This window comes from Papaver somniferum, chromosome 7, assembly GCF_003573695.1.
Source record: "Papaver somniferum cultivar HN1 chromosome 7, ASM357369v1, whole genome shotgun sequence".
Lineage (NCBI taxonomy): Eukaryota > Viridiplantae > Streptophyta > Magnoliopsida > Ranunculales > Papaveraceae > Papaver > Papaver somniferum.
The window spans coordinates 132,367,426-132,379,533 of NC_039364.1; the positions used below are offsets into that span (position 1 = coordinate 132,367,426).

The window sequence follows — 12,108 nt, forward strand, 5'->3', positions numbered from 1 at the left end:
TCAACAGATGGAATCCTTGCGGAATGGTACTCAAAATAATGATACTGCAAATCAGGTAGTACAACTAGAGAATCAAGTGGAACATTAGCATCAAATTTAGAATGACTTCTGGGGACAGAAAGCTAGGGATGAATATTTCTTGGAAATGGATCGTAACACAAAGTATCACCATGCAAATGCAAATAAAAGGAGATCGCGAAACAATATTGTGGCTCTCAAAGATTGCAATGGAAACTGATGCACAACAAGGAAATAATTGGAGGAGCTACTTCTGCAACACTATAGTTCTTTGCACACCAAAAGCTCACCGATGAAGAATGAACAAATTCTTCAATGTATTCCACAGGTTATTACTGATCTGGAGAATGAAGAACTTATGAAGATATCGGATAGTGTAGAGGTCTTTAAAGCACTAAAAGGTACGAAGTCGTGGAAAGCGCCGGGGCCGGATGGATTTCCACCTGGTTTTTTCAAATCTCGTTGGGACATAGTAGGTGTGGATGTAGTATAAATGGTGCAACAATTTTTTCGAAGTGGATATATGCTGAAATACAAATATAACTCTTATTCCAAAAACGAAGAAGAAGCAATTTCCATCTGATATGCATTTGCTTTGTGCAATACAAAATATCTTGCTTTAAAGCTTGATATGTCGAAGGCGTTTGATCGTCTTGCTTTTAAATGGTGCACCGTGTGAAGCTTATCAACCAACTAGAGGAGTTAGACAAGGTGACCCATTGTCACCCTATCTATTCATCATTATTATGGAGGCTTTGTCCAGACAACTCTTCCATGCTGAGAAGATGGGTCAAATAGAGGGTATTAAAATAGCAAGCGGTGGTCCCTCCATTTCCCATTTATTTTTCGCTGACGACTGCTTATTATTTTTAAATGCAGATCTTCATAATGTCAACAATGCTCTAAAGGTTATTGAAGATTTTGGCAGTGCTTCAAGTCAGATAGTCAATTTCAGCAAATCAAGTGTGCACTTCAGTGCAAATATTCCACAGCGCTTCTGTAGAATTTTATCACGGAGATTAAAGGTGCCACATATGGATTCAAATGAGAGATACCTTGGCATACCTTTTATCATTGGTAAATCTAAAGTGAAATGTTTCACTCATTTATATGATAGGGTTAAGGGAAGACTCTCAGCCTGGAATGGAAAGACTATGTCTCAGTGTGGTAAATCTTTAATGATAAGAACATCCACAAACACAATTCCAGTTTATTCCATGAGTTGTCTCCAAATACCAAAGGAAACAATAAAGAAGATTGACTTAGCTCAAAGAGATTTTTGGTGGGGTTTGAGGAGAAGAAAGGAACTTATTTTACCTCTTGGAAAAATTTCAATTTGCACAAGAATGAAAGGGGACGGGTCTTTAGAGATCTAAAAATCTTAAATCAATCGTTACGAATTCGAGTTGCATGGAGAATCTGCACAAATCAAGATGCACAATGGGTGAAGGCCAAGAAAGCAAAGTACTTCTCAGCTACAAGCTTATTGCATGCTAGCCCAAAACCAAACTGTTCTTGGGCATGGAGGGGGATACAAAAACAAGTCACTTTTATAAAACATGATAGCAGGTGGAGATTAGGGAAAGGTTGCAACATTAAGATTTGGTTGGATGTTTGGATAGTGGGTCTGGATAATCCACCAGAACCACAAAATGGAGTGACTGATTCTGAGAGTTATATAGGGGTGCAAGAATTTATTTTTCATGACACCAGACAATGGAATGTTGCTTTGGTTCAAAGGCTCTTTGATACCCCAACTGCCAATTTAATCTTAAGCATGAGAATTCCAGAATATGCTGAAGACAAGTTGATTTGGAATCTGACAAGAAATGGGATCTTTTCTTTAAAATCAGCTTATAACAGACTCTTCGAAATCAGCTTATAACAGACTCTTCGAAATCAGCAGAGGAAGTTTACAGTCCTCAATTCTTATCCCAGGAACTAACATCAGTTGGAAGGAGTTTTGGAGAATTTAGCTATGGCCAAGAATAAAACACTTTTTTTGGAAGTGTTTCACTGATATTTTACCAACAAAAGAGAGGACTTCAAGGGTATGCAGGTATATAAATCAGCAATGCCCTTTATGCAATCATTCTACTGAAGATGTGATGCATATATTGTTTCTATGTCCCTTCTCAAAAGCAGCCTGACTTCAGATTCCGGGTGGATCAAGAGTTCTTACAAGCAATCAAGATAATATTGCAACCATGTTTAAAAATTAGTACCATCAACAATCACAAAATTCAGGTGGACAAGATTGGCTTCATGCTGCGATGATAGTGTCTTGGACAACATGGAATACAAGATGTGAAGTAGAATTTCAGAAAATAAAAGCTGATCCTATGACAGTTGCGAGGAAAGCCTTGAGCTTTACAAGCTACATGGAGAATCTTCACAAGAAATGCTTAAAGTCTGGCACAGAAGAGCAGCTTCCTATGACTAGAACGTTACATTGGAATCCACGTAAATTTTCTTTTCTAAAAGTACACTGTGATGCCTCATATGATTTAAGCTCTGGCCTATCTGGTATTGCTCTTGTTTTGCATGACCATTCAGGTACATGGAGGGGAGGGCTCGTCAAATGCTATGCAGGAATAGCAAGCTCAGAAGCAGCAAAATGCCTAGCTTTGAGTCATGCTGTTAGATGGTGCGTGGAGTTGCAGCTGCCAAGAATTATGCTGGAAACGAATCTTAAAGGGATTGACAGTTATATAAACAAGGCGTCTCATACAATAGCATGGGAGAATGAAGCCATTCTGCTAGATGCAATAGAAACTTTAAAAAAATTTCAAGCCTGGGAAGTTAGTTTTGTCCCAAGAAGTGTAATAAAATTGGTGATACACTTGCAAAGTACAGCAATAGGTTTAGAATTTTTAAAACTTGGTTAGCCGATCCTCCTAGTAATGTTGAGGCTCAATTATTGTCAGAAAAACTTCACATTTATGATTAATAAATCCCATTCTTTTGCATCGAAAAAAATAAATAAAAAGACTGGTTCACTACTTCAATATACCTGTTCTCTAGCTAGTCCGTCTAGCAATGAACCATCGAGGAAACAAATGGGCAATGCTACAGGAAATTCATGGAATGACATGAAAAAAACAAACCAAAGTCTATTGAATGATCTTATAAGTTCAGCCATCTCTATCTCTCTCCAGATTTCCTTTTCTTTTGATTACGATGTTCAAACTTTAGCCACCTTCTTTCTTATCTAGTCTTGCTAAAACTATACTAGCATTTAAGATCATTCATAGAATCCACTAGCACCTCCCCATGACCTACCATCCCCATTGACTAGGATCCGAGGTTATCCGCCTCCTGAAGTAAAAAGGTTTAAGCCAAAGCCCGGGAAAAGGAAAAGTTTAGGGAATTAAGTAAATAATAAACCAACACATGACCTTCTACATTAGTCATTAGTCACAAAAACGTCATATAACTAGAAGATAATCATTTTAATTGCAAAAGAACAAAAAAGAAAACAAGAGAGAGAGAAGGATAAGCAAAATCAAAATTAGAGAAAGAGAGGATGGATTTATACAATGGATGGATTTTCAATATGTACAAAGATTTATAGATAAAGCTATTAACAAAGTGGAAACCATTTGGTACCATATATACATTGCTTGGAGAGCATGCAAGTCTTTCTTAAGTAGCAAACTGGTGATAATTTATCAGTAGTAACTCTATCCCTTCCTGGTCGTTTCGGGTTTAGATCCGGGAGAAGTATATACACGATCTTCATTTACTTTCACTCTGAACTCAGGCAGACTGACTGTGCTGTATTCGTAATTTAACGGAGGTTCACGTCTTCACTAACTATTTCTAATCTGGACTGAAGTTTGTACAGAAGGGTATCTACAAGGTGGCATGACGATCTGAGCACTCTAAAAGGTCATCCAAAATAGTTTAGTGATTTCGCGACCTTTATGAGTAGGGCTTAATTAAACTGAAATTGTAAAGAGACTTTGACCTGAACAGACCACCAAATAGGAACCTGGTTGGGGATTCTTGAGGAAGAGACTTGGGATTCTCAGAGGTGCCTTTAACCTGGAGGACAGTTAGGCCAATTGCTTGCCTGATGGAATCAATGGTCTTGGCGTCGACGGGGTTTCCAGCTGCATCACGTACGTAAAATGTGTTGACGGCTTTTCCTCCTGTTGTTGTTACTTCTGCCCTAGTAACAGACAGGCTATTTTCACGGAAGATGCGAGTAACATCTGTTAACAGCCCGACTCGGTCACTTGTACATAACTCTAGCTTTAAACCCTGTGAGAAAATCAGCATTTGACTACAATTTCAATAACTAGGCAAGATTATAAGAGAATAAAACTCAGGATTACAAGAAATATTAAGACTAGTTAACAAGATTCCACTGGGAAAAAACAAGTATGAGCAAGATTGAATAATTGAAGAGGGGGAGAGAGCATTGGATTTACACAAGAGATCATTTTTCCTGGAAGGTTTTAAACAAACTGATTTACAAAAACATCTGCACTATCTCACATGACTAACATGGGAATCAACAAGTCAAAAAAAATATGATATTTCTGGCTCTCTCTATAATAATTGAAGTTGGACTGCAAACAAAAAAGCTATTGGCATACTGTATCATGTTATTGGTAAACTGTTGTGCCACAACAACAAACAAGCTTAATCTACTATTATATTTTAATTAATAAAAGAAGTTGGAAGTCATGCTAATGTAAATACATAATTCAAAACCACAAAATGAGCAACATAGACCGTCCACCCTTACCTCAGATACTCTTCTCTCTATTGCTGCTTCAAGACATTGGATCAATCGTTCTCTCTCAGCATCTGAATTTACAGGAGAACCATCTACATGCCTGATATAGAATTCCTTCAACAACAGCGAGAAAAGAAGTTAGCTAAAAATCTAATAAAATAACTACGCCGACGCAAGTATATCGAAAAAATTTAGATACCTGATAAGCTTCTGGCCCTTCAGCATCAACAGTTCCATGATAAACCACATACTGCATATCAGTCAGGGTACAAACTGTATCAAATAGTAACTTTGGTCTATCTTTGCACTTTATAGTGACCACTGAATAGTCTTTATCATACCAATTGACAACGGTAACATTAGGTCTAAGATTCTCATCCAACAGGTCATCAACAGATCGTTCATAGTCCCTGTCATCAAACATCATTTGGTGAAGCCTTCTTTCAGTGTGAGTGTCCCCAACAGAAACTACGGTCTTGGCTCCTCTAGTTTTATTATTACCCTTAAGTACATTACATAAAAGCTTCTTAATCATAGACAGCCTTTCAGGATCACTAATAGGAGACCCTGTTGACTCATCGGTTACGTGCATCACAGCTGCCGCCCGGGTATTATGAGTCCATACTTCAGCATTCACCACATTGCATTTAAGGTCAGTGAGAACTGCACTCACTTCAGATAGAAGTCCAGGTCGATCAGTCCCAGTTAACTCAATTGAAGTATGATTTTCCGATGGTTGCACACCCACAGATCTTCTTAGGGAAGGTGTACAGCAGGAATCTGCACCAAGAGACTGTGCAACAACTCTAAGAATCAGATGTGCATGGTCAAAAAAAGTGCAAAAACAAATTGATGTATAAGACTGACAAATCCAACCTTATGAATATAATTGATAATCCCTTCATCTAGAATCTTGTTTCTCTTGTGATCAGTCACATTAAATACTAGCAAAAAGAAGGACAACAACAGCATAAGGTTCAGGTTCCAGTAAAAAAGAACAACAGGTACAAGTTTTCCTAGCGAGAGAAAACAGAAGAGAAGAAAAGAATTATTACCATCCATGAACCATCCTCCATCAGAAGAGATGTAAGCTTTGGTTATAATGAGATTCAAATCAGTAAGAACTTGTACAACTTCAAGAAGTATTCCATGTTTGTTTGCACTATCCACCTTCATTAACAGATAGGGGGAAAAAAAGATCAACAAAAGAGTTTAGAAAGTAAGAAACACAAATAAATAACAAAGAAAAAGACAGTGTGAAGCAACCAACTAATTCCAAAGAAAATAAATGAAACAAGTCTCACCTGAATAACAGTTGCATTTTTGCAGGTATCGTTGTCAATTACAACCCTAAATAAAAAGAAACAGAAGAGAGTAAAACATCTATGCTATATCTATCTGCTTTAAAGAGACTTTCAGGAATATCAATGATGAAAGAAACTACTTACATGGGTGGATTCATCCTTCTAATAAACTTCTCATACTCATCATCCATGTCCAGTGAAGAACTAAAATCAGATTCTGAAGACAAAAACATAACTCAAGATTTTAATTACACAAATCTAGAAACATTAATTAACCCATGACAGAGAAAAACCATCAATTTCAATTACCAAAACAAGAAATTTTAAAGCCCTTGACCAATTTAAGGAAAAAAAAATACTGGAAAAGGCCGGGGTCATGAGTGCAAATTTCTATCAAAAGAATAGGAAAAATGTCAAAAAATAAATAAATTATAAATGAACATGCCTATTGGCTAATCACCTATAGAACAGACACTTAATTGAAGAACTTATTATGAGTGAAAAAGTGGATGAACTACTCAAACCGTCTGAATATGGAACCCACTCTAAGGTGGAGAAACATGAAAAGCTTGGATTAAAAAGTAAGTAAACAAGAAACTGTAACAATTAGGGCAAAGTAAATGACAAAATTCATCACTGGAAACCACAAAAGATGACAAAATTAAGAACCAGTAAAGTTATAATTTCATGACCCAATACACAGAACTGAGAACCAACCCACCAAAACCATAAACCAGGACAAAGAAACTGAAATAGCTTAAAACCAAAAGGCAAACGGAAACCCCATCACCCACATCATGAGTAAACAGAGGAACGAAATATTCAAGGAAGCAAATGAAACTGCCAGAGTGGGTGAGAAGGAGGAGAAAGAAGGCAAAAAAAAAAGATTCTTACCCATAGAAATTCTGTGCGGAATCGAATTCCTTGATAATTCACTAGAAACAAGTTCACTGAAGAAAGAAAAAGAGAGGAGAAAAAGCAAACTGAAACCCTTTGTTCTCTTACAAAACCACCTCTTTTCACAGCCAAAAGAAAAACCTCTCAAAACCCTTTCTTCCTTGCCTTATAAATTAAAATCACCCCGACAAGAGATACAAAACCTGCAATTTCGTACTTTTTCGCTCACTGCTCTCTGTGAAATCTCTCTTTCTTGGTCTGCGTTTGTGTCTCCACTTAAAATGAGTGCCCAAACAAGACCTTCTAATCTTCCACCAGTTTTCTTCTTCTCGACACGCGCATGTTAGAATAATCCTTGACTGCCGAGTGTGAACGCTAAAATACGCCAAAGTCAGACGAATGTTTTATGGGCTGCTGCTATTTTACACGTGACAGAAAAAACTTCAAACACCAAAAGTCTCTTGGAACGAAATTCTAGGCATTCGGTTAAGAGCAGTGTCCCGCACTTCCGGGAAGCTATCCCTCTCAAACGGTTTCTTTACCGTTAGATCACGCTAAAATCCAGATCTAATAGTCTTGAACCCTTTACGAAAAATGATGGGTCCTTTCCTGAAAGTGGTGGGTCCTTTTCTGAATGAGAATCCAACCATTGGCTTGATCATCTAACAGTAAAGAAGCCGCTTGAGCGTGACAGCTTCCCACAAAACGGTGCGGGATAGCATTTGCCTTCGGTTAATCATGTTGAGAGGACCGTTTAATGGCTAGTGTTACCCCGCAATGCACCTGGCACTTTTATGGCACGAGCGTAATCTGGCAATAACGTGGTTCAGTGAATTAAGCTTCACCCATAAATTTGTTTAAGCCTTATAAGTTTGTACCAATGCAAACAACAACAACACAGTTCTACAACGGAAGTCTAGGGCTTCTTTTCCTTCTCTTTTCTTCTCAAATGCTTACCATAAAGCATTCAAACATTTCCATACATTCATTAACATAATCAACCAACCAAGAACACTTAGAACATGACACAATTAACCCATTTTATTGCACCAAAGGGAAGATATACAAAATATGCCCACTTGGGGACTTACACACACATATTGCTCTTGAACCAAGCCTTTACCTTACCAAAACTCTCTCAATTTGAGTCTCACAATCTCCTATGTAAGCCTACTGAATTTCCTATGCATTTGCACATTTATACAACATCTATAATGGCCAAAAATCATGCACAACACTTGCACATGCATGGGACAACCATGTGTCCCATAAGGCAGTTTCATAAGCGCCAATAATTGTGTCTACTGGCCAGTTTCTTCTCTAACTCAAGCCAGCCTTCTACACCTGTTCCACGACAGTTATGAACACACCTTTTAAGTTATAAACTTCCTCTATAACCGTTCTCCCTTGTCTCACACCTTTGGAACGCTTATATAGACAATAACCAACTCATAACCGTCACTTGAGCCATAACGTGCAAACTTTTCACATTATTGAACTTGGCCTTGAATCAATACTCAGCCAACATGGCCTTGTAGTTGTTTTGGCGCCAATGTACAACAAACATTGCGCTAAAATCCTCTCGGCCGTTCATTTAGCTCATTCTGGTTATTCATGCGTCATATGCTTCACTTAGCCAATTTGCTCGACAATACTAATGCCCACTCTTGCATTACTATCTTGTTTGCACTGTTCAAGCTTTGGCCAGTCTTGAACTAATACATAACCAACTCTTGGCCTATCTACACTCTTGTATCATCCTTAAGTTTGGGCGAACTTAATTCCATGGATATGCATCAATGCCAACATCGCATGTTGCATTTTGTCACTTTGGCATTGTCTTGCCCTTTCCTCAATGAAACTTCATTGTGTCGGTCAATAAGCTTCATTACTCAGCCAATGTCCTTACGGTTTAGCATCATTTTCGCGCTTCACAGGCCCTGCAGGGTCCCGCTATCTTAGCACTTAATAGTCTATTCAGTGTAGCGCCATCTTGGTCGTTCGTTGACTAGGCCGGCTATGCTGTAACGCGCCATCTTGGCCTTCACTACCCTGACCGGTCATATACCTTTCCCACCTAATTCGTAGTATAAACACTATACTTGTCTTAACTTCGCTGCATGCACTTCTTCTAGAACCTCTTATGAAATTCAACAATCTTTGCTGGCTTTCGCAAAATGTTCTTAGCCAACTCTCATGCCTTAGCATAAACATCACTTAGCTTTACTTCCTTGTTATTGATCTCATACATTTGAGCCAAATTTTGGCGTCGTGTACTACGCTTCCACTGCTACTCAAATCATGCATCAATACCCAAATGCAAACTTGAAATTCTTCTTAGCCAATTCCTCCAAATTATGCCTGAATTTTATTTGAATCCTTTTCGACTAGGTGTATGCATGGAATGGTTCTTCCCAAACTGATCCTTGCGATCATTGCCATAGTCTTTTGCCTCCCGACTTTGCTTTTTTGCATCTAACTCAACATGACAAGGACTTATAAACGACTTGACCTTCAATTTCAATTAATTTTGCTGGCACATGCCTTGGGATGTTGTCCTCCATGGCCTCCGCTAAGCATGTCAGAAAGTGCATAGGGGTTTCCTTTTCATAATATACTCGAATCTTACATTTCATGCCTCGCAAATTCTGATTATGCAAAACCAATTCAAGAACTCATTTCTCTGGATGCGGTTACTAAGGCCATATTGCATACCCGAACAGAAACATGTGAGTTTTCTTTGCCTAACCTTCTAAAGCAAAACAATTGAGTTGCATAGCCCATCTATGCAAGTGACTAACTGTCTTTTGGACATATCATTTCTAACCCTTTAGTTGTCCACACGCATTACGTTCAAAGCTAACATGTCTCCAACTATTCCTTTAAACCACATTGCTACATTTCCTGGAAAGAATGTTCCTTTCTTTAGGCCATGCGTTTTACCCAACTCATGCTTGCCGATGGAGTGATTCATATCTTGTTGTATTTCTTGCATTGTCGTTTCCCATCCGCCGTCGTGCCATATCGCAATTCCCAAACAACAATATCATTTTCGCGTCAATTATGACCCTTGTCATATGCTTTGCTTATTAGCTTTCACCTTGTCTCACTATTGCATACAATAGGCATAGTATGCTATTGCAGCACTTTCCCATGAATTAGCTTTACATCGTAAATAAAGGGGAAAGGCTTTATAAACGAAAACACCTTCATTCACTACTGCTCTCACATAGTAAGACCCTGTACCATTACATGATTAATTCACTTATTATTTTTGTAAGCTGAAACTTCATTAACAAAGAAAATTGCTTACAGCAAAGCAAAGTCTATACAAACTTGAATACTCAAATAAAAATTTGTACAACCCAAACTCTACACACAAAATTTGCAACAAACGACAACTAAATCTACATAAAACAAGCTCAAAAAACACCATGCTCTTTGCACCAAGTGTTTCCAATGGAGACAACAACACTCCTTCTTGTTCTAGATTAGTGTTGATGGTGGATTTTTGACGAAGGATAAAATCGTAAAATCATAATTTCGTATATTTCTGATCTAGTAATCAGACGAGTATGTGAAGTTCATATTTCAGAATTTAAGCATGAAAGCTCATGCCACGATAATCTCTGACTGAGTGTACTGCCTCTCGGAGCACGCATATATATACATTCATTAAAGCCTCTCAGCTGAGCTTTCACATATTTCATCAATACTGATCAATTTGAGTATTCATTCTTGTATAAAATCGAGAATGATTGGACGGCTCCTAAATGGATTCACCACTAGTATAGAGCAACAATGTCTTCAGGATGTAGCAATATTCCCTAACTATACATAATAAATATTCAGAATGAGTATGATGCTTCACCTATCTCATACCTCGACTCTCGAATAAATATAATGCTCCTAGACCGATTGCCTGCTAGTATAGACTATAGAGCCATCAATTAATTAATTCAAGTCACAAAATTCATCAATTGAATTCCTAGAAAATATTATATTTTCATCATAATATTTCATTACTTCAATTCAAGGCCTCTCCCAGCAGAATTCCATGGGTTAGTGATAAATATTCAACGTTCGGGCATTTGAGACCACCACCGAGTAAGCCCCGAGAAAATGGTGCGAGTGTACTTAACAATAATGCACAAATGATCACCCAAATGCATAAACGAGCATTCAAAATATGGACGAACGAGAAAGTATGGAAACCTATGCAAAATAGGAAAATGAAGCAAAATAAAAAAATAAAGAGGCGCATGTGACATGGGTGATCGGTGCCTAATATTGCATATTTCTAGATCATTTTGTTGTCTTTTATCACATCCCAAGTGTTATAATATCTCATTTTATATCAAATCTTGTATTTTGCGCATTTGTTCATTAGTGGGTAATTTTTTCGGAATAATCTCATTTTGTTTCGTGTTTTAGGTGGTTGGGAAAATGCTGAGCAAGAAAGCGGTGGGTCGATACAAAGTGAGATCAGAGAGGACTTGGTGTTCACATGATAAATGGAGATCAAAAGAAGGCGTGTGACCATAAGGGTTAAAGTGGAGGACCAACTGACTTTGCCGAAGCTTACACGTCAAGGTGGTCATGCCAGATGATACATTGTTCACATATGGGAAACAAAGATATAATACAAGTCATAGCTATCATTCTCTCACACACCTGAACTTGGTATTAATGCCTAACACACTAGTAAGCCTTTTATCACCTTCACCAATTATCATTTCCAAGATTGGAACAAAAAGAAATCGTCTTCTTTCTTACTCCACCCGACAACTGCACCCATTCCTCTATCTTCTGTGTACCACCAGTCCATCACCGCCGACCTCTATGTATCCTTCTCTTTCAAGTTGTCAAGTACCTCCATCACCATCTTTCCTAAGAAGTCTTCTCTGTACGCACTTTAAGTTAACCCTAGATAGCTATTATTTGAGGAAAAATAGGCTGGCTAATTTGTCTCCAAGAGCTGCTAGAATGACAACTGAAGATCTGAATTTCAAGTTCTCTGCAACATCAACATCATTAGACAATAGGGTGGATGTGTACAGCGAAGAAAATGCATCAGTGGTGAGTTTTGTAGACATCAAATCCCTAATTTTGTTGTTGTACTTTATTGAAAATGGGATTAAA

At 37.9% G+C, this 12,108-nt stretch overlaps 1 protein-coding gene across 1 annotated transcript; it reads right to left on the reverse strand.

Annotated features, from left to right (window-relative positions):
• Positions 1–3,513: 3,513 nt before the first annotated feature.
• On the reverse strand, positions 3,514–6,302 carry LOC113298447 (ACT domain-containing protein ACR4-like). Its single transcript, XM_026547196.1, has 7 exons — positions 6,214–6,302; positions 6,070–6,115; positions 5,821–5,935; positions 5,642–5,709; positions 4,965–5,558; positions 4,775–4,879; positions 3,514–4,284 (listed from the first exon to the last, which is right to left on the reverse strand). Exons 1-7 carry the CDS (start codon positions 6,300–6,302, stop codon positions 3,943–3,945), a joined length of 1,359 nt encoding a protein of 452 aa, XP_026402981.1. The 3' UTR covers positions 3,514–3,942.
• Between the last annotated feature and the right edge of the window lie 5,806 nt (positions 6,303–12,108).

Bases quoted from the DNA above. Each gene is read 5' to 3' on its own strand.
- LOC113298447 (XM_026547196.1), bottom strand. From the start codon at position 6,302: ATGTTTTTGTCTTCAGAATCTGATTTTAGTTCTTCACTGGACATGGAT. The intron at 5,710-5,820 runs GTAATAATTCTT...TCTTTTTGCTAG, and splicing joins TGGAGGATGGTTCATGGATG to TATTTAATGTGACTGATCAC. The intron at 4,285-4,774 runs GTAAGGGTGGAC...ATTTTCTCACAG, and splicing joins TAGAGAGAAGAGTATCTGAG to GGTTTAAAGCTAGAGTTATG.